General features: G+C 34.9%; 1 protein-coding gene and 1 pseudogene across 4 annotated transcripts in view; both read right to left on the bottom strand.

Annotated features, from left to right (window-relative positions):
• The window catches only part of LOC105488986 (androglobin), a 234,652-nt gene that overhangs the window by 187,302 nt on the left and 23,513 nt on the right, over positions 1–23,837 (bottom strand). For all 4 annotated transcript variants that reach the window (XM_011753533.3, XM_011753534.3, XM_011753535.3 and 1 more), the window contains exon 2: positions 5,473–5,635. In XM_011753533.3, coding sequence (XP_011751835.2) covers positions 5,473–5,635 — 163 coding nt within the window. The remainder of the gene's footprint in view (positions 1–5,472; positions 5,636–23,837) is intronic.
• Positions 989–1,142, bottom strand: LOC112427927 (U6 spliceosomal RNA; annotated as a pseudogene).

Raw genomic sequence — 23,837 nt, 5'->3', positions numbered from 1 at the left:
TCAGTATAATGTTGACTGTGGGTTTGTCATAGATGGTTCTTATTATTTTGAGGTATGATCCTTCAATACCTAGTTTATTAAGAGATTTTTACATGAAGTGGTGTCAAATTTAATCAAAAGCCTTTTCTTCATCTATTTAGATATTCACGTGGTTTTTGTCTTTAGTTTTGTTTATGTGAAGAATCACGTTTATTGATTTGCATATGTTGAGCCAACCTTGCATCCTGGGTATGAAGAGTACTTAATCATGGTAGATTAGCTTTTTGATGTGCTGCTGGATTCGATTTGCAAGTATCTTGTTGAGGAATTTTGCATCGATGTTCATCAAGAATATTGAGCTGACATTTTCATTTTTTGTTGTGTCTCTGCCAGGTTTTGTTATCAAGATGTTGCTGGCCTCATAGAATCACTTTGGGAGGAGTCCCTCCTTCTCAATTTTTTAGAATAGTTTCAGTAGAAATGGTACCAGCTCATCTTTCTACATATGGTAGAATTCAGCTGTAATCCATCAGGTGCCAGGCTTTTGTTTAGTTGGTAGGCCCCTTATTACTGATTCCATTTCAGAGCTTGTTATTGGTTTGTTCAGGAAAACAATATCTTCCTGGCTCAGTCTTAGGAGGGTGTATGTGTCCAGCAATTTATCCATCTCTTCTAGGTTTTGTAGCTCGTGTGCATAGAGGAGTTTGTAGTCGTTTCTGATAGTTGTTTTTATTTCTGTGGGGTCAGTAGTAACACTACCTTCATCATTTCTAATTGTGTTTATTTGGATTTTGTATCTTTTCTTTGTTATTAGTCTAGCTAGTGGTCTGTTTTACTAATTTTTTCAAAACAACAACTCCTGGATTTGTTGATCTTTGAAATTATTTTTCCTGTCTCATTTTCCCTCAGTTCAGCTCTAATTTTCATTATTTCTCATCTTCTGCTAGCATTGGGATTAATTTGTTCTAGCTTCTCTAATTATTTCCATTGCAAAGTTAGATTATTAATTAAAAATATGGACCTCTTCACGAATTTGTGTGCCATGTTTGCGCAGGAGCCATGCTTGTGCAGGAGCCATGCTTGTGCAAGGGCCATGCTTGTGCAGGGGCCATGCAAATCTTTTCTGTATCATTCCAATTTTAGTATATGCACTGCTGAAGTGAGCCCTGTATACTGATTTTGAATCCTGAAACTTTGCTGAAGTTGTTTACCATCTGAAGAAGCTTTTGATCTGAGACTATGGGGTTTTCTAGATATAGAATCATGTCATCTGCAAACAGGGAGAGTTTGACTTCCTCTCTACCTATTAGGGTGCCCTTTATTCCTTTTTCTTAGCTGATTTCTCTGGCTAGAACTTCCAATACTGTGTTGAATAGGAGTGGTGAGAGAGGACATCTTTGTCATGTGCCAGTTTTCAAGAGGAATGCTTCCAGCCCTTGTCATTCAGTATAATGTTTGCTGTGGGTTTTTCATAGATAGTTCTTTTTATTTCAAGGTATGTTCCTTCAATACCTAGTTTATTGAGAGTTTTTAACCATTTCCCACTTGCCCCCGAGAATACTCACCAGCAGTGCTTGCAGTTGCAGTGTTTATTCCAAGATAAAACACGTTTGGTATAAGAAATTCTTTCACCACCTCTAAACATCAAAGCACTGAATTCCTACATCCTGTTCAAGAAGGACAATCCTGAGCACATGATTAACCAGGTAAACCTCAGACTCCTGTTGATTAAAAGAATGCTGGAAAAGCATCACACCCCAGGGCAGCAACATCTTCAAGGTCACCCATGTTCTGATGATGCCACACATCTTCACCTGTCTGGAAGACATTTTGCCCAAAAGCCTACTACCAATATCAGGGAAATGAAATGAAATCCAAGTAATCACTGCAAAGTTTGAGGCTTGCACAACAGCAAGGACAGCAATAATATCTGGAGAGAAATACATTGTTTTTTGCAGAATGTGATGTTCCACTTTGTGTTATTCTGTGCTTTGAAATTTATCACATGAAGAAAAGTATTAAATAGTGATCATCATATACATTTCTGTTACATTAATATTAGAGAGAAGTTCTGTTTAGAAATAACTCTAAGAACAGCTTTTTATGTTTTATTTTCACTTGAAAATTAGTCAGATTTGCTTCAGCCTCAAAGAGTATGTTTATGTAAAACTAAATGAATGCAGGAAGTGAGCTGCACTTTTTTGTAAATGGGAAAAGGCTTAACATCAAGGGGTGTTGAATTTTATCAAAAGTTGTTTCTGCATCTGTTGACATAATCATGTGGCTTTTGTCTTTAGTTGTGTTTATGTGATGAATCACACTGATTGATTTGTGTCTGTTGAAGCAACCTTGCATCCTGGCAGTGAAGCCTACTTGATCATGGTGGATTAGCTTTTTGATGTGCTGCTGGATTTGGTTGGCAAGTATTTTGTTGAGGATTTTTACATCAATGTCCAGCAAGGATACTGGCCTGAAGTTTTTTGTTGTTGTTGTGTCTCTGTCATGTTTTGTTACCAGGATGATAATGTTCTCACGGAATGAGTTGGGGAGGAGTATCTCCTTCTCAATTTTTTGGAATAGTTTCTGTAAGAATGGTACCAGCTTGTCTTTGTACATCTGGTAGAATTCACATGCTTAATAAGTTTTGATGAATGATATACATTGAGTCTAAAAATTAATATGGGCTCTAGATAATGATGTCTTCTTCTAGAGAGGAGAATTTTACTTCCTTTTGGCAGGCAGAGTACAAGATGTACCTGACCCAGTCAACACTGGGTTTCAGGATTTGGTAGGGCTGGTGTAAATTTGGTTTGCCCTTACTTCATACAGAATGCTTAGCTGGTCTGCTGCACTGTCTAAAAAAGCTGGAGTGTTTATCAGGGTCCCTTTACCTTGATGTTCCTAAATTTATCTCCAAAGCACCATTAAATCATTTTTTACTTCACCTTCAAGCTGCTGCTGTTTACTCATTTGCTCCATAGCTTTTCCTTCATACATAGTTTAGGAGTTGAGTAAATATCTTGAAATAAAATTATATCCAAAATTTTCACATCGCTTCTCTGCCATTAGCCCTGGGGTTTTGGTTCAAGTTTGGATTGCTTTAGCAGTCCTAGGCAATATCCTCTGTCTCTCCAGCTCAAGAAACTGACACAGGTCCCAGGACACTACTTTGTGCTTGATCCCTAATCTTTGTGTCTTGAATTAATAAATGTACTTGAGAGAGGAATAAATAAATAAAAAAAGAACAAAGTGAATGTGGAACTGACCTTGTTGGGTTCCCTTTTCCCCAGGATTTGGGTCTCCCTCATTAAGAAGTTAACGGTAATCTTTCCACATTATTTTTCTTTAGCTGTGTCCCTTATAATGACCTTACAGTAATGCATAATATATTCACAATTTGATTCACCCATCACATTCTTTAGTTCTCATCACTTAGCTAAAGAAGTGAGACCTTTCTCTGGACTTAGAGGGAAGAGTGAATTCATCTGAGGCTGATTTCCTGACGACTAGCCTCACATCTAGGGATGTGGCCTTCTGCAAAACTCCAAGGGTACTTGCTATCGTTGAATGCTTAAGGAAATTAATCTTAGTAAAATATGGATACTGCAAATCAGGGCTAAGAGCTACCATGCAACCGTTTCATGCAGATGCAATCACAAGGCTTGGACACTGTCCACGACTCACTCCAGTGGAGGAACTGCTGCTTCATGAGCCATGGGTGAGATTGTGACAGACCAGAAGTGGAAAGTAAGGTTCTATTCTAGATTTTACCACTTTACATTTTGGTTTGACCTAGTGCTCTCCTGTTTTTGAAAGCTAAAGTGACAGAATAGGATATTGGTTAAGGTTCTCAATTGTCACATTCTAATGGATAGCCCCTGTTCACAGCAAGAGTTGGCCTAGTGCTTTTTTAAACCATGTAGTTTTATAAAGCTCCTTAGTACAAGGGCCACAGTATCTACTTTGGGGTCCAATGTCAGGCAGCCTCATTTGCATATGCTGCCCCGAAATGAAATGGACATCAGGTGACCAACACACTGATGTCACACTTGCTAGTGCTCCAGTATCTCTGATTTTCCTCCAATAAATGTTCACCCGATAGACTTGCCCTTGGTTTAATAACTCTGATAAATCCCAGTATTTGACCCCCAACCTTCCAGGGATTTGCAAAAACTTTTTCAGTCGTGTGATGAAGGAATGCTTGCTCTCCAAGCTCCCTAAAAGGTTATTTTTATATCCTATTTCAAAAATTTCAAGCACTTTTGCCTTTCCCTGTCTGTAGTTTCTCCAGACTTCAGAGTGACTCATCTCTAGAACTTTTCCAGAGTTCAACTGCTCAGCTGAGGATTTGCACACTCTATCCTTCTGATGTAAATTCTGAAGGCTAAACACACACACACCCGCACCCACACATACTCCCTCTCTCTCTTTCTCTCTCTCCATAAGTTTTGAATCACTGAAAAAAATACATAGAATATGCCAATTTTCATTTAAACCCAGAGAATTCAAAGCCCTCTGCATCTAGAAGTCCCATAATCATTTTAGATGTAGTGCAAAGAATTTGTTCCCTTACATGTTGCTAATTTGGAAATTGTTTAGGTGCTAACAGAGTCAGCAACACCTTTACTGAATACCTTTTGTTAACAAATTGACCAATATGAATCATGCAATTTGTGATACAGTATTTTGTGAACAAAACATACATCCTAAGATTTACTATTTCAGAACGCTTTATGCAAAATTCAACTAAACCCTTCTGGCACTTACATTTATGTCTAGAAATTTATATTGTTTTCCATAAATACTTTTAAATGAATTATTGCACCCAATAAGTAGATCATATTTTAAATGCCAAGTCAGACCCATAGCCTCAACTTTGAAGTCTTTAGAAATAGAGTAAACATTTTTAAATAGGCAAAATAACCTAAAGTAATATAATTGGAAAATGTAGAAATTCTACATTTTAGCACCAATCTCAGGGACATGCCATGTTTATGTGACAAAAAGTAAAAGAAGAGCAGTGATGATCTTTATTCACATATCTTGAGGAGATAGTAGGAGGAATACAGTTTTCATCTCACAGTAACATTTCCTTTGAAAAATTATCTTTCCTATTATCTCCAGGTCACAGCTTACAAGTCCACTGTGGATTTTCATTTTCTAAACCACTCTTTATAAATGCCTGTTTCCAAACTCTGTCCAAGGTCCACTGGCTAACTTGCCTTCTCTCTTAATTTTTCCTTTATTTCATTATGATTCTTTGGTCACATCGCTTTCTTCCAGTTTACCCAAATATGATTCACCGAAGCTCAGGTCTAAGGCTTGGAAAGACAGAGTGGGAGTGTTGGGAGGTGGGGCCAATAGACAAATAAAAAATTTCCCTTTTGAATGGAGATTGTGGAGAAGAATGAATACCCTCTTATGTTTACAAATCTCATTCCATTATAAAACTAAAAACCAAAATGAAACCTAGTCACATTCACATCTACTTACAAATACAGGGCTTTTTCCTGTTTTGTCCTTTTCTTTTGCACCTTTGCCTGCATCCCACTTTTCTGAATTTATGTCAGCTTCACTCCACTCTGGCCAGATTGGGAATTTGCCCTTCTTTTGTTCAATAGAACCAGGTTGTACATTACTGCCAAAAAGATAGAAACTAGACAGAGACAGAGAGTGGTAGATTAGGTTTAATTAAAATCTCTGAGGTCAAATATTGGAGTAACTGCATAACATAAATCTGTCTTCTCAGCTGAGTCATACTAACTACATTTTTAATACAATCATACTTATGGCTAAGCAGCTTCTACATGTTAAGGTTCTAAAGACTGAAATAACCCCAAAGAGTTTATCACATAAACTAAAGTGGAGTCTTAGTCCCTACTTACTAAAGCAAGAATTTTTAAAAAATGATATACAGTATTATCAAATATCATAAACACAGACAACATATAGTTGATAAATGGCTATCTTCTCACACTGATATATAGAATCTTGTCTATATATCTATCAGTCTATGTGTATTTTTTCAAAAATTAAATCATTTTGCATATACTTTGTATAAACCGGTTTGTACCACTTATCAGCATATTGTTAATATTTCTCATGTTCTAAATGTTTATCTAAATGCTAATTTAAGGATTGTACAAGATCCTCTTGTATGAATATACCTCATTTCATTTAACTAAGCTTCTATATTTGGAAATTTGGGGGGGTCAATTTTTAAAATTTTTAAATTTTTCACTTTCATAAACAAGACTATGGTGGTGGTTCTTACTGCAAAATCTTTGTGTACATTCACATTATTTTGTTAGGATAGATTTTAATGAGGAGACTTCCTATTCCAAAGTGTATGCATATTTAAGGTTTGATAGATTTTGACTAATTTTCTACTGAAAAGTTGGGCTTGTTTCCAACTTTAAATATATGTGTATTACAGTTCCCATATTACTAAACCTTGAATGCTACTTTTTGTTCATTTTCATGATTTTTAAAGTGTAAAATAGGAATATTATTCAGTTTTCAAGTTTTTAACTACTTGTGAGGCTAGAACACTGCCTATAGACCATGGGATAAGCAGTTAAAAAACCAGACTAAAATATCTATACAGCTTATATTCTAGTGGGTTCTAGATACAAATTAAATATCTTAAATTAAGTAAAATATACAATATACAGTAACACATTGCTTATCAAAAAGGATACATTCTAAGATATCCATTGTTAGGCAATTTTGTTATTCTTCAAACAATAGAGTGTGCTTATACAAACCTAGTGAGCATACTACACAAAGGAAACAGCCTGCAACACAGCTAGGCTATATGGTACAGTATATTGCTCCTAAGTTATAAACCTCTACAGCTGTTACTGTCCTGAATATTGCAGGCAGCTGTAACACAATGGTAAGCATCTGTGTATCTAAGCACATCTAAACATAGAAAAATACAGTGAAAATGTAGCATAAAAGTTAAAACAGAATGGTACACCTGTATAGCACACTTACCGTGAGTGGAGCTTGCAGGAAGTTGCTGTTAATGAGTCAGTGATTTGAGAGTGACTGTGAAGGCCTGGGACATTACTGTACACTACTGAATAATTTATAAATATTGTGCACTTAGGGGACATTAAATTTGTAAAAAAACTTCTTTCTTCAATAATAAATTAACCTTAGCTTACTAGATGTCCACTCTCATATATGAGGCTCATCAGTGACCAAAGTGTTGCTATGAGGTGTGTGATTGTATTCAAACATGAAACTCCTAAGGGGAAATATAACACAGTACAGGCGAACTGATAAGTTAAGGTACTCAATTTTTAAAACAGTGGTTAAAGAAAATGTCTATAGTAAAGTAATATTTTAATAATGAAAGAAAGTGAGGGATCAAGCTATATGACTATCCATCAAAGAATTCTTCAGATACAGGAAGGAAGGGTATTCCAGATGCAGAGGGCATCCTGACTTAGTTTAAGAATAATATGGATGTCAGTATGCCTTAAGCTGTGTGAATGGGAAGAAAAGCAATGGAAGTTGATTGCAGACAGCTACTACATGAGAAGATTGTCAAAGTTACCTAAGCCAGGGGAAGGATCTTTACTCTGAGTGAGGTAAGAAGCCAAAGGATGGTTCTGAGCAGGGGTCCAAAATGATATTATTAGAATTTGATGATCATTCTTGCTGCTATGTTGAGAAAGACTAAAGGAAGAAGGGAGACAATGTAGAAGGCTTTGAATTAAGAGGAGAGAGCTAAGGGGGGGTTGGACTGGTTTGGTAACTGAATAGAAGGCAAGAAATAGATTCTGCGTATACTTTAAGATAGAGAAAGCAGACAGAGTTGATATTTCCTTACAGACAGAAGACCGTGATATGGAGAAAAATTGAGGCAGGGGGCATAAAACAGCAGTGCACTGATAAATGAGATTGTGCTTTAGATGCCAAAAATACAGCCTTGAGGATACTGAGTAGGTAATTAGATGTCAGATTCTAAAGTTTGGGAGAAAAATTGGACAACAAGTGAAACTTTGAGAGTAATCAACATCTAGGTGGTATTTAAAGTCTTAAGACTGGATGAAATCATCAAGAAAATAACTACTTAAGGAAGGGGCACACCCAGGGATGCTAACAGCTGGTATAGATTGAGCAAGAACAATTCTAAATTGACCCCGACCACAATGCTGGTTCAGTGTCTTCAAAGCCTCCAACTAAGCCAGACATTTATTCTGTATTTTATGTAGCAGGAGCAAAGATTTAAAGTCCTCAGGGCAAGTCAGGGACCTAGGGCAAAAGGCAGAAATGTCTGGAACTCAGAGTTATTGGTAATTGTTAAGACTACCTACCGAGGAATATAAAAATATTTCAATACTCTAGTAATCAACAGAGTTGTATTTCTGCCCTGGTACTCTATACGTAAGGGTCAGAGAGATAAGAAGGAAATAACTGTGAACACTGAGAAAAGAAAGCAGTCCCTGAATGTGGTAGACAGAATAACCACCAACTCCTACTTCAAATGCATACATAGCTTAGTCCCTGGAAGCTGTGGGCATGTTACCCTCCATGGAAAAAGGGAGCTTGTAGATGTGATTAAGTATGTTGACATGGGGAGATTATCCTGGATTATCTGGGGGTCCCAGTGTAACCCCCAAGAGTGCTCAAAAGTGGAAGAAGGAGTCAGAGGAGGTTAGAGGGAAAAGTGACTACTGAAGAAAGCAAAAAGGGAAAATTGCTGGGTTTGGAAGACAGAGAAAAGTGGCCACAAGCCGAGGAATGTGATCAAGTTCCAGAAGGTGGAAAGGCAAGGAAGTGGATTTTCTCATAGAGCCTATAGAAAGGAAGGCAGCCCTGCTGAAACATTGTTGGTAGCTCAGTAAGACCCATTTTGGACTTGTGACCTCGAGAATTCCAAAGGAATTTATCAATGAATGTGTGTGGTTTGAAGCCATTAAGTTTGTGATATTTTATTCCAGCAGCCATAAGAAACTAATATACTGAGGTAGGACAAACACAGTGGAAGGTGATACCTTGGAAACCAAGTGAAGCTTTTTTTTTTTTTTTTTTTTTTTTAAATGAGGACATGAGCAGGAGACCTAAACGCAGCTAACAGATCAAGCATGATAAAGTGAAAGCAACTAAATGTTGAATTTAGCAACAGGGAAATGTCTCTCAAATATCACCTACTGGAGGTGAGGGCTAGAGGAGGACTTTCCTGAACACCCTATTATAGCAAGGCACACTTCTCTGCATCATTTCATATTGCTCCATTTTTATACCACTCAATACTCTCACTAATCCTTTATGTGCTCACTGTGTGCCTCCACAAGTAGGATTTGTAAACTCTACTGTGGTAGGAACATGGGATTTTTTTGTTCATTTCCTCCATCGCCAGTAACTGGGATGGTACTTGGACAAAGTAATAAATCTATCTCTGTAACATCCATTTATATGAAATGAAACAACGAATGCCTACAATTTACATTTCTGATAATATCTAATTGAAACTCTGTCAAATTTTTATATGTAGGTAGAGATTGACCAGAGGCCTACCGATCCTGTTTCCATTTCTTTTGCAATTTGGTTAGCACTAAGTTATGTTGTATTCCAGCTTTGGGTTCATAACCATTCTGTGAGATACTTCTCCTTCTCTTCCTGCTCAATGTCTGCCTGAGTCCTATGAGGACACCTTACAAAATGGTTATAACACAAAATGAAAGGAGTCAGGAACTCTTATTCAGCACATGCAAAGCCAGCACTACATACCTGGTCACACTCTGGTATGAATGAGAAATATTCTTTGTAGTATTAAGTCAATGAGATTTGTTTTTTTGATACTACAGCATTGGCTCAAATAAAGAGTGCAATTATACTCTTAGGATTTGGATTTCTTCTTTCATATCTTTAATCATTATAAGCACTTGTATGCTATACTACAGATTATTCTTCTATTGTCCTAAACTTTCCATTTTTGGTTCTCTTGTTTGTTGTGACTTCTGCCAATATTTCGTATATTCTTTAATTATGAACTTATACTTATCAGGGTTTTCTTCTCCTCCAATCCTCTTCCTCCAAAGCAATCCTGTGTTGAGAAGATGTTCTTCCAAAATAACATTGAGTTTTCTTCTGTCAGAAACCCCAAATGAATAAGCCATCCAGGAACTCATAGATAATGTAAAAACAAGTCACAAACCTACACAAGTCTCAGTGAAAAGTTAGCTTTCTTAAAATCTTTCTGTGCTTAGGTGGATTTTCTCATTCGTCTCTTTAAAGAGGATTAAACTCTCGGAAAGCTATATTTTCTTTTTTTTTTTTTTGATTTTCCATTTTTCTTTTTATTTTATTTTATTTTATTTTATTATTTATTATTATTATACTTTAAGTTCTAGGGTACATGTGCATAATGTGCAGGTTTGTTACATATGTATACTTGTGCCATGTTGCTGTGCTGCACCCATCAACTCGTCAGCACCCATCAACTCGTCATTTACATCAGGTATAACTCCCAATGCAATCCCTCCCCCCTCCCCCCTCCCCATGATAGGCCCCGGTGTGTGATGTTCCCCTTCCCGAGTCCAAGTGATCTCATTGTTCACTTCCCACCTATGAAAGCCATATTTTCATCTAAGGTTGGAATACTTCCTTTCCTCATTTGGGCACAAGACCATGTCCTGTATATATTGAAACAAAAGATTCCAATTTTTTAAGACTGATAGGACTTCCCTCAGAGCCATGGCACTCCAATCATCAATTTTTCTCTTCACTTCTGGATCCTGAAGATCCTTATTCTTCTTTTGTTTGTTTGTTTGTTTTTTAAGAAGCAAGGTCTCACTGTGTTGCCCAGGCTGGTCTGTAAGTCCTGAGCACAAATGATGCTCCCATCTCAACCTCCCAAGTAGCAGGGAGTGCCAACATGCCTGGCTTTTATTCTTTGTATACATATTTATAAGTATTTGTATTCTTTTTTTTTTTTTTTATGGCCTTAGTATTTTGTCTGGCTGGCCTCTAACTCCCGGGCACAGATGATGCTTCTACCTTGGTCTCCCAAGTATATAGCACTACAAGCGTGTGTGATCCTGCTCAGCTTTTCCTTTCTTTCTTTCTCTCTCTCTCTTTTTTTTTTTTTTTGTTTGTTTGTTTTTTAGACGGAGTTTCACTCTTGTCACCCAGGCTGGAGTGCAATGGTGTGATCTCGGCTCACTGCAACTTCTGCCTCCCGGGTTCAGGCAACTCTCCTGCTTCAGCCTCCCGAGTATCTGGGACTACAGGCACCTGCCAGCATGCCCAGATATTTTTTCTATTTTTAGTAGAGATGGAGTTTCATCATGTTGGCCAGGCTGGTCTCGAATTCCTGACCTCAGATAATCCACCTGTCTTGGCCTCCCAAAGTGCTGGGATTACAGGCATGAGCCACAGCACCTAGCCAGCTTTTTTTCTTTATAGACACATTTATAGGTATTGTTATTCTTTTAAAATATTAATCTACTATCATCTTAGAAACGAAAGTCTGAAAATTTATACATTGTTAAAGAGAGTTCCTAAGTAGCATGTAAGAATGTATTATAAAGGAGTAAGGGTGACTAGAATAGTTTTCAGGGAAAAATGAAGCTTTTTTCATAGTATTAATGGAAAAATCAAGGCATAAATTAGCATATTACAATATCTCTTGTTTTATAGAGTATTGATACAAGCCTACAGATAAAAAGAAATTGATGATTTTGTCCATCAAAACCAGGATAAAATTACTTCATTTGTGAAGCTCAAAATCTGAAAATCTATGTATTTAAAGGAAGATATCATTTCTTAAATATAAGGGTTTTACTAAGATTATGTTTTGCTTCTTCACTGTCAAGTGTAAGTAAATCTTCCAGCTCCCTCCTTGAAGCTATTAAGCTTTATCTCTAATTGGCCTACTTTCCTTGTAATGCATCAAATATGTGTCCGTCTATATTGAAGGTTACTTAAAAAGACTCTCATTAGAGATGTCTCATACTAGCCCAATAGATCACCTACAGTGTTATACATACAATGTAAACAAAGCTGAAATGCAGCTCAAGGTGAAGTATAGTGTGGACTTCAAATGACCATGTAAACTCTTGCTTTTGAAACTCTCAGCACCGTTGCCTTTGAAGTCCACTGGCAGAATATGCCCACTGCTCTAGCATAATTGGAATCTTTTAAGTATTCAAAGTGCATTATTCCGGTCTCATTAATTCTGAGAATAAGATGATTTTTCAACATGAAAGTAATCCAGGAAGATTTAGGAACTGGCAACACAGGGAAATAAATGTTACTGAATTTAAGAAAATTCAAACCTGAAATAACTGAAAAATCAGAGTTACTCACAAAGTTAATTTATTTACATAGCAACATGCCCAGATACTAGTAAATTATTTAATTCATTAAAATTGCAAATTGTATTAAAAAGTTCAAAAACAATATATTATAAAAGTATAAGGTTAAAGGCCCTTCCACATACAATGAGTTTAAATGTTATTGAGACACCAGGAGCTTCACTTACCATTTCAGGAGAGACTAGAAATCTGTGTATAATACAGATTTGTGGATAGTTACCATTTTTTTCAAAACAGTAAAAGTTAGTAATTTATGTAAAATCTCTACATTCCAAATGACCAATATGGGATATTCCAAAGCAAAGTGAGATTTGAAGGGAGGAAATTTTTCAAATGGCTACCAAGAGGATAGCTTTCTAGAGTAGAAATATAAAATACGAAGGTGCTCCTGGAGAAAAGAAAGCAAGCATAAATGAAAGAAGTGATCAAGACTGAAAAGCCATTGACAAATATTAGTGGACTAATTACAGAAAGAGCCTATGGGGCAGGTTGGGGCCAGAAATAGGGTAATCCCGAAGTAGGTACTGGGAAATGGATTTGAAAAGTGGCAAGCCAAGCTTAAATGTCTCTGTCTATCCTAGAAAAGAAGCTATAATTACCCTGTAAATATTAGGAGGCCAGAAATAGGCTTCATGGAGGAACAAGTGGTTAAAGTTACTGATAAATTCCTAGCTTAGGACTAAGATTGGCATAACTCCCCCCATAGTTTATGGTATATGTATCACTTTTCTATGATTTCACAGTAAAACATGCAGGCTGGCCAAAAGAGAATCACTGAGGATCAAGGAAGCCCTCTACCTCCATAAGTGGTAGATAGCACTTCCAGCATAGCAGAAAAGTGTCCAACCTCTCAATGTTAAGACTTAAGACTTAAATGGGGGAAAGGGTAATATTTTAACAAATTAAAATGTTTATGGTAAATGCACCCAATAATCAGAAAGAACTCTGCTCTTGTATTTTAACACAGTGAAATAAGCCCTATATTATATATTACACATTATTATAACCATTAATTATAATTAACTATTATTAAATAGTTAATACTATTTAGTAGCTGAATTATGTATAGGTCCTGGTGATCCCAGAGATAGGCCAGAGTTCAGGATAGAAATATTATTTAAGAGAGTTTTAAAAAGCAACTGCTTGTAAACTGATAAGGAAGTATTTCTATACTATAACAACTAACTTGTCCTTTTCAGGAGTGCATACCAACAGCATTTCACCAATGGGTAGAAAGCTGATCATCCTAGACGGTCATGCAAACTCATGACAGAGAACAGTATGCACAAGTTCAAAGTATCTACAAAAAAAGAACTAAAAGAATAAAATTACAAAGCAAAAGAAGAAACTCAAACTATGAAAAGACAGTAAGTATATCAAATAAATAAATCACACACAAATAAAGTTTCTAAAACATTTGAGAAAAATACTCACTCAGAATGAGAAAGAATCTCACTCAACCAACAGTTCTTTTATTTCTAACAACACCTACTAAATACCTGTTCTGTGACAAGTATTCTGCTTGATAATGGGGTTACCAGCCCATAAATACAAATAGCTGCTTTTGAATTTTTTAGGAATGCAAACAGGTAGACAGATAATTTCAATATGAAATGATGTGTGCAGAGATGGATGTCTTCCCAGGTGATAAAGAGGGGGGCATTGTGCCCAGTGTGAGGCAATTCAGAGAAACTTCTTACAGAAAATAGCATCTGACATGCCTCAAAACATAACTACAAATTTTCCAAGTTAAAAAAGGCAGAAAGGGCATCACTAGGAGAAAAGAACAGCATACAAGACAGTGCAGAGGCAAGAAACAGCAGAAAAGGTGCAGAGTTCTATAAGCTGTTCAGTACTATGCAAGCTTATAGTATAACGCAGGGAAGAGGAGATAAGGTTACAGAAAAACAAAAGGTAGGCATGCAGCTCCTCACTGAGGGCCTTGCTGAAGAGTTTGAACTTTGTTTTCTAGTCAATGTTGACTTTGCTCATTATATAGAGATAAACATTTTATTCTTAGATATATATTATTTAATATTTACTGGTGGTTTCAAATATGAAACTTGAGGAAAATAGATATTGAAATATAACTTAAAAATGAGCACAATAATGATAATAATTCAAAACAATTTAAGGTAATTTTCATCAGATCTGAAAGTTGAACTCTTCTAGCGGAAATTCTTATATGGAGATGTTTCTAATAAAAAAAATAATTTTTAACAATATAATATATAATGCCACTTATATTCAATTTGAGATTCCATATTTAATAAAAAACTTCTATCCAAACCTATGATATATTAGTTGTGAATACATGCTTGTAAATACGACTTTAACATCTCTCATCTTAATATTTAAAAACAAATATAAAATTAAAAAAATAAGCCTGAGGAATATCACTTCCATCTTAGAGTCACAAGGACTGGATTTTTGTCACCTAAGACAACACAAAATCTGGACAAAATACATGAAATTGATTCTAAAGACATGGTCATGAAATGATGCACGTCATTGGCCCCTGAAAGATGAAAAACAAATGATGTGAGCCCTTTAACGGCCACGGCATATGGCCCTGAGAGAGTTTTCAGACTGCAAGGTAACACAGGCAAATCCCAGCATATTTCTTGCATACAGGAGATGAGTGTCTGGGGGACATCTAGGTAAACTTTCAAGGACAGGATCCTAAAAGAGAGAGAGTTTCACAGATACAACTCCTGAGATCTTTAGAGTCATTCACAAATATTTAGCAAAGTACTTGTTAGCACATGTGCATGAGGAAGCTGCCCAAAGCCAGGGGAAAAAAAGTACCTGAGAGACTTTGAGGACTCATGCTGAACCAGAACTGGTATTACTGTGCCCACCCCCACAGAACACTGGGAAAAGTATCTTGCCTCACCTAGAGAGGCAGAAGTATTTTGCCTCATTCAGAGAATTATTGCCCCTACATTAAACATGATTCTGGTTCCATGTAACAAATCTTAAAAGCAAGATACGAAAGAATCAACCTGTTTCTAAGCAACTAAATGTATCCTAGCTCAAAGCTCAAGGATATTTATAGGGCTACAAAAACATCCAGCATCCAACAAGGTAAAATCATAATGTCTGTCATAAAATAAAAAATTACCAGGCATAAAAAAATAAGAACATATGACTAATGGAGAGAAAAAACAACAACAAAAACAATTGATTGACGTAAAGACATAACCGACACAGGTGTCAGAATTAACTTACAATCATACTAATATAGTTATTGTATTCGGTTGGTGCAAAAGTAATTGCTGTGGCAAAAACAGCAATTACTTTTGCACCAGACTAATATCTGTATTTCATATTTTCAAAATGTTAAGTAGAGACACGGAAGATAAAAAAATGGTTGAAATACCTTAAATAAAAACTAAAATGAGAGGAAAGAAAACACACAACAAGAGTATTAATGGATTAGACATTGTAGGTGATTAATGAACTTTAGAAGACAAAAAATAATTCAAAAGAAAAAAATTGGAAATAAGCAGAGCATCAGTATATTCTGACATAAAGTAGTCGAATATAAGTGTAATTGTTGTAGCCAAGAAGGGATTAAAGACAAAAAACACTATTTGAGGAAATAATGGTCATTAAAAAATTTGCAAAAACCATAAAAATACAGATTTAAGAATTTCAATAAAACTCAAACTAGAGAAAGATGAAAAAAGCCATGCCAAATTACAACATAAGGAAGTAACTTAAAAACAGTGGTAAAAAGAAAATTTTAAAAACAGTTAAAGGAAAAAATAAACATTACATGCAGAGGAAAAAAGAAAAGAAGAACAGCAAAGTTCTCATTAAACCATAATGCAAATGAAAAGATAATGGGCAGTATCTTTAAATAACTGAAAGATAAGAAGAAATCTGTCATACTAAAATTCTACAGCTATTGAAAATGTCTATTAAAAGCAAAAGTGACATAAAGTGCTTTATTTTCTGGCATATAAAAGCTAAAAACATTCATCAGCAGAAAATAGTTAACAGAATAAAAACATAAAAGGAGGCCTCAAGGCAGAAAAAATGATAGCAGATGGAAATATGGATCTGCCAAAAAAAAAAGAGAATTTTATTTAGTAAATACATGGCAAAATATACAAGTTATTTTATTTAAAATTATCTTTGTAATACAATTAACTGCTTACATAAATGGATGATGTAATATGAGGTTTATAATATACATAACATCAAATATATGATGATAATACCACAGTGCTTGGCGTTGATAAGTGTACAATTATAATGTTTTTTATATTCTATGTGAGTTGATATAATATCACAAGAGGGTAGAATGTGATAAGTTATGTACTATAAACTGTACAGAAACACCCAAAATAACAAAACAAATAGATATAGCAAAAAGTCAATACAGGAGAAAGTAGAATTTTAAAAATATAATCTATCCAGAATATAGCAGAGGAATAAAATGATAAGAACACAAGAAAGGGAGACAAAAAGAAAATGAATAGCAAAATGATAAATTTAAACAGTTTTAGCAATATTAATAATCACATTAAATGTAATTTAACCCAATATACGGAACAGAGTGTCAAATTAATTTAAATAAACAAGATCTAACTGGATTAGTTCATTCTTGCATTGCTACCAACAAACACTGAAGACTGGGTAATTTATAAAGAAAAGAGGTTTAATTGGTTCATGGTTCTGTAGGCTGTATAGGAAGCATGGTGCTGGCATCTGTTTGGCTTCTGGAAGCTTCTACTCATGGCAGAAGGCAAAGCAGCATCAGGCATGTCAGATGGCAAGAGAGGGAGTGAGAAAGAGAGGGAGGTACCACACTTTTAAAAACAACCATATTGCATGTGAATTCAGAGCAAGAACTCACTTACTAACACAAGGAAGGCACCAAGAAACTCACGAAGGACCCACTCTCATGACCCAAACACCTCACATTTTAACATGATATTTGGAAAGGACAAATGTCCAAACCATAGCACCAACTACATGTTATCTCTAGAAAATCTACTTTATAAAGATACCAATAATAAAAGAATGAAAAAATATATGCCATGCTAACGCTAAACCAAACAAACATTATAAAAAGTAGATTTCAGAAAAAAAGAATATTACCAGTAATAAGAGAATGTGATTTCATAATGACAAAAAGGAAAATTCACTGGGTGCATAAAACAATCCTAAAACTTTTTGAATTTAATATCAGAGCTTGTTAACACATGAAGCAATAACATAAGTACAAGAATCAACAGGCAAATTTATAAACACAGTAAAGAATCACAATATGATTTTCTTAACAGTTGATAGAATAAGCCAATCAAAAATCAATAAGGCTATAGAAGATAAAGAATATAGAACAGTATCATCAAAATTGACCTAATTAACATTTATAAAACACTCTATCACAACAGAATATGCATTCTTTTCAAGTGCACACAGCATATTTATCAAGATAAACCATAATTTAATATATAGAATGTCTCAACAAATTTTTAAATATTCAAGTCATACAAAGTACATTCTCTGACCAAAGAGATTTATGCTAGAAAACACAAACAAAATGATCTCGAAAATTCCAAGATATTTGGAATATAAATAACACACTGTAATTAATCTACGTATTAAAAAAGATATCAAAAGTTAGAAAACATTTTGAATAAAATAAAAATGAAAACACAACAAATTAAAATTTGTGGAATGCCACTAAAGCAATATATAGGGTGAAATTTAGAGGACAAAATACCTAGTCAAGTCTCAAAATACAGCAGTTTCCACCTTAAGTAGGAAAAAAAAAGAGCAAGTCCAAAGTAAATAAAAGTAAGTAAATAATAAGAATTAGAGCAGAAATCATTAGACTAGAAAACATAGAAACATTTTTTCTCTAAAAATAAATGTAACAAAAAACCCAGTTATTTGAGTACATAAATAATAGAGCAGATCAAAGACCACAATTTATAACAGCTCTCATCAAATTGATCCAGAATATAGGAGAGAAAACATAACTATCAATATCAGAAATCAAAGAGAAGATATCACTACAGATCCCACAGACATCAAAGGGATAATAAAATTACAAATCATTATTTATCCAAATATTTGATAACTTATAAAATTATCAATTCCATGAAATATAAAAACAATATTCACTAAAGAAGAAATAGATTGGATTGGAGATATGAATATCTCTATAGCTATTAAATAAAACAAATTGGTTATTTAAAAACCTTTCCACAAAGAAAACTCCAGACCCAGATGGCTTCACTGGTTAAGTATACTAAATATTTAAGGAAGAAATGGCACCAATTCTCCACTAACATATCCAGAAAATTGAAGAAGGAATACTTCCTTATTCATTCTATGGGCCAGCATTACCCAAAAAAAAAAAACCAGATAAAACATCAAAATAAAAGAGAACTGGAACCCAATATCTCTCATAAACACAGATGCAAAAATTATCTAGGCAGATCAAATAGAGCAGATCAAATACTATAATATGTGCATTAAAATACATCATGATCATTGATCATTGATACATTGATACATTGATCATTGATACATATATCATTGATTAATATATGATAAACAATTGATGTAATTCATCCTATTAACAAACTAAAAAAAATTATGATCATCTCAATATGTGGAGAAAAAACATTTGAAAACATTCCAGCAGCCAATCCTGATCTCAAAAAACAAGGAATAGAAGGCAACTCCTTTAACCTGATAAAGGACAGCTACAGAAACCTAGAACTGACATCATACTTAGTGATAAAAGACTGAATGCTTTGCCCACCTAATTAGAAATAGGACAAGAGTATACATTCTCACTCACTCTATTTAATATCTTACGGAAGGCTGTAGACAGTGCATGCAGGCAAGACAAAGAAATAGAAGGAATGCAGATTGGAAATTAGAGGAAAAACTGTCTTTATTTGCAGATGACATGATTGTAACTATGTAGAAAATCTAATGGCATGTATTAAAACTTTTGTAAATGATAAGTGAGTTTAGCCATGTTTCAGGATACAAGGTAATACAGGAAAATAAATCGAACTTTTACATACTGACAAGAAGAATTCAAAATTAAAAATCAATAATAATATTTCCAATAACATAAATATATGAGATCCTTGGGAATAAATGTAATATTTTTTGTTCAAGATCAGTAGACTGAAACTATACAATTTTGGTGACAGAAATTAAATAAATTACTTAAATTAAATAAATACTTAAATAAGTGAATAAACAGACCATATACATATGTTGAAAGATTCAATATAGTTAAGACATCAATTCACCCCAAATTGACCAACAGATTTAAGATAATCTCAATCAAAATCCCAGCAGGCTTTTTTAATATAAAGAATTTGACAAGTTGATTCTAAATCTCATATGGATACATAAGGAAACTAGAATAGGGAAAACAACTTTGTTACAGGGAAAACATATTCAAAGACTAACAGTTCAAGTCTCACATTAACAGGGCAAGGTAATGGCATCAAGATACATAAACAGATCAAAGGAACAGAAAATAGTAACAAAATAGACCCATATGCATATGGACAGCTGATTTTTCAACAAAGTAACAAAACAATTCAATAGAGAAATATATTTTCAACAAATGGTGCTAAAACATTGAATATCCATAAGTAAAATAAACATCAATTTATGCTTTGCATTATTTACAAAGACAAATTCAAACATACTGAAATGTAAAACTTAAACCATAAAACTTCTAAGAGAAAACAGGAGAGAATCTTTGTGACCTAAGATATGCCAAAGATATATTGAATATAACATTAAAGACAAAATCCGTTAAGTAAAAAATTTATTTAGATTTCATCAAAATTGAAAATTTCTGCTCTTCAAAGGACACTATTAATAGAATAAAAAGACTGCCACAAACTGAGAGAAAATATTTGCAAAGTATATACCTCGTAAAAGGTTTGTACCCCTTATAGCCCAATTAAAAATTGGCAAGAGATTTGATCAGATACTCTAACAAAGAGTACATGTGAATTGTGTAGCATGCAGAAATTCTAAAATGGCCTCTCAAATAAAATCCAGTCTAATAATCAAAGCTATGAATATGACATCACATTGTTGACTATGTGATGATATATGGGATAGTTGACCTTAAGATAACAGAGATTGTCTGCGTGGATCTGATCTTGTCATAAAAACGTAAATGAGCTTGAAAGTGGATTCTTCCCAAAACCTCCAGGTAAGAGCCCAGCCCAGCTGATACACTGATAAGTAGCTTTGTAAAGCCCTAAAAAGAGAAACTGAGCCCACCAGAACTTCTGAGCTACAGAATTGTGAGAAAATAATGACTCATGTTTCATGTAACTAAGTTCCTGGTAATGTTTTACAGCAATAGAAAACTAATACTAATGACAAATAAACACATGAATAGGTGCTCAACATCAGTAGTATTAGGGAAATTCAAAATAAACCAAAATTAGCTACTATTGTATACCTATTACAATGGCTAAAATTAAAAAGATAAACCATGTCAAGTGTTGAAAAGGATGTGGAACAACTGGAACTTTCATATAGTGCTAGTGGCCATGTAAAATACAGAATTTTGCAAAATGGTCCAATAGTTTCTTAAAAGTTTAAACATACATAATACCATATGATATACTCATTCTACTCGTAGATAATTCAAGAAAACTGAAAGTGCATGTACATATAAAACTCATACATGAATGTGCATAGCAGCTTTGTTTGCAATAGCAAAAAACTGGAAATAGCCCAAAAGGCCCAACAGCAGGTAAATGAAAACAAAATATATCATGGAATATCCATTCAATGGGCTTTGCATATTAAAATAATTATAAGTGACAACAAGATGACAGAATAGAAGATCCCAAGAATCATCACTTCCCCCACAGAAATTCAACTTGAAACTATTAAAAGACAAGAATATCTCCCTAAATTCACCAGAGCAAAGAGGGAAAATAGAGAAACCCATTAGGGTAGCAGAGACGTTGTGACCAGAAAGAGAAATAGTCATTTTAGACTGTTCCAGCCCCTCTCCCAAGCTGGCATAACCCCTCAAAGAGAATTTCTCTAGATCTGTGGTTTCCATGGTGATTGGAGGAAATGAGAGGGGGATGGCTGATCTCCTCCCTTTTGGAATCTTCATGGGAAGCCCACCCTGACTCCTTTCCAGGGGAGCAATTGGGTGTAGCAAGAAAGCTGAACTACCCGTGAGGAACTGGGCACTAATCACAGTAACTGATGCATGGATTTTGGCAGCTACCTTGTGCTCCAGTCAGTGGGGGTGCCACAATAAAGAGACTGGCCAGTGCCATAGCACCACAGATGGCACAATCCATGGGAATGCCTAAATCCCTAGCTGGATTTTCCTGGCCTGGAAAAAAACTAAAAGATCGAGATTAATACATAGTGCTAACTTAAGTCTTCCCAAGACTAGAAAACAATGGCAGGGATGCAATATAGTTACGGTTCTAAGTTTTAAGTTCTGGTGCTCATTGCAACTTTTTCTAAAAGAAGAAACAGTAACAGGGCAACATGTTAATTATAGTGCAGTGTTTCAGTTCTGGTGCTCAACATAAGTTCTTCCCAGGATGGAAAGTAACAGTAGAGCAGTGTTTAAGAGTCAATACTAAGTTGTAAAGGTCTAAAACCACCAAAGAACATCAGCAAAAACTGGAAGTGGCTGTCTCATCAAATGCTCAGGGATCAACATAAAGATGCAATAGTTGTGAAAACTCAGGGAAATATGACACTATGAAAATAAACCAACAAAGTCCAGTAATTGACCCAGAAGAATTGAAGATCTATGACATCTGGCAGAGTATTTAGAATAATTCTCTTTAAGTGGTTCAGACAATCACAGAAATACCTGAAAGAAAACTAAATAAAATTTTGAAAACAATCCAAAAACAAAATGAGAAATATGACAAAGAAATAGAAACACTTTTTCAAAAACCAAATAGAAGTCTTAGCAATAAAGAATAAAAGAACTGACCTGAAAAAAACTCATTAGAAAACTTCAACGGCCGGGCGCGGTGGCTCAAGCCTGTAATCCCAGCACTTTGGGAGGCCGAGACGGGCGGATCACGAGGTCAGGAGATCGAGACCATCCTGGCTAACACGGTGAAACCCCGTCTCTACTAAAAAATACAAAAAACTAGCCGGGCGAGGTGGCGGGCGCCTGTAGTCCCAGCTACTCGGGAGGCTGAGGCAGGAGAATGGCGTAAACCCGGGAGGCGGAGCTTGCAGTGAGCCGAGATCCGGCCACTGCACTCCAGCCTGGGTGACAGAGCCAGACTCCGTCTCAAAAAAAAAAAAAAAAAAAGAAAACTTCAACAACAGATATTCTCAAACAGAAGAAAGAATTAGCAAGCTTGAAAACGGAACATAAAATTATCCAACCAGAGAAACAAAAAGAAAAAAAAAGGAATAAAAGTGAGTGAAGAAAACCTACAAGAATTATGGGATAAGAGAATCAAGTGAACTAATCGCTGTGTAATAGGAATTTCTGAAGGGAACGAGAAAGAAAAATGCCTATAAAGCATATTTAAAGAAATAATGGCTGAAAATTTCCCAAATCTAGAGAAAGATTACAACCTTCAGGTAAAAACCGGAAGTTCAGACATAACCAATCAAATTCAACCCAAAGAGGGATTCCCCAAGGCACATCATAATTAAATTATCAAAAATTAAAGACAAAGAATAATGAAAGCAGCAAGAGAAAATAAAAATATCACATTCAATGGAGTCCTGATATAACTTTCAGGGGGCTTCTCAGCAGAAATCCCGCAAGTTAGGAGAGACTGGAATGTGATATTCAAAGTGCTGAAGGAAAAATACTGCCAAACAGTAAGATTATACCCAGCAAAGCAATCTTTCAAACTCAAAGGAGAGATACTTTCCCAGACAAAGACTGAGGGAATTCACCAACACCAGACTTGTCTTACAAGAAATATTAAAAGAGAGTTTTTCAATACAGAAGAAACTGGATGCTAACATATAACAAAAACATCTGCAGTTATTAAACTGACTGGTAAAATAAGAAAACAGACATCCAGAATATTCTAAAACTGTAACTGGGGTAAGTAAACCATTTATATCTTTAATATGAAGTTTAAAAGACAAAAGTATTAAAAATAATTACAGCAACAGTTAATTAGTAAATAGTAAATAGAAAAAGACACAAATTGAAATACCAAAAAGTCACAATGTTGGGATGGGGATGATACTGAAATTTAGTGTTTTGGTTTTGCTTTCACTGTGATCAAGATTAAGTCATTAGCAGTTTAAAATCATGTGCTATAACTGTAAGTTATTTTCTGTATGCCTCATGGTAACCATAAAGCAAAAACCTATAATTGATACACTAAAAATAAATAGTGGAGAATCAAAACATACTGCTAGTGAAATTTACTTAGCTATAAAGAAATACAGTAAGAGGGTGGGAAAAGGAAGAAAGGATCTATTTTAAAATCCCAAAAACAAGTGTCAAAATGGCAGTAGTAAAACTTTATCTATCAA

Source organism: Macaca nemestrina, chromosome 5, assembly GCF_043159975.1.
Source record: "Macaca nemestrina isolate mMacNem1 chromosome 5, mMacNem.hap1, whole genome shotgun sequence".
In the NCBI taxonomy this organism is placed as follows: domain Eukaryota; kingdom Metazoa; phylum Chordata; class Mammalia; order Primates; family Cercopithecidae; genus Macaca; species Macaca nemestrina.
The sequence above is the reverse complement of the archived record's forward strand: the minus strand, read 5'-3'. Positions and strand labels throughout refer to the sequence as shown.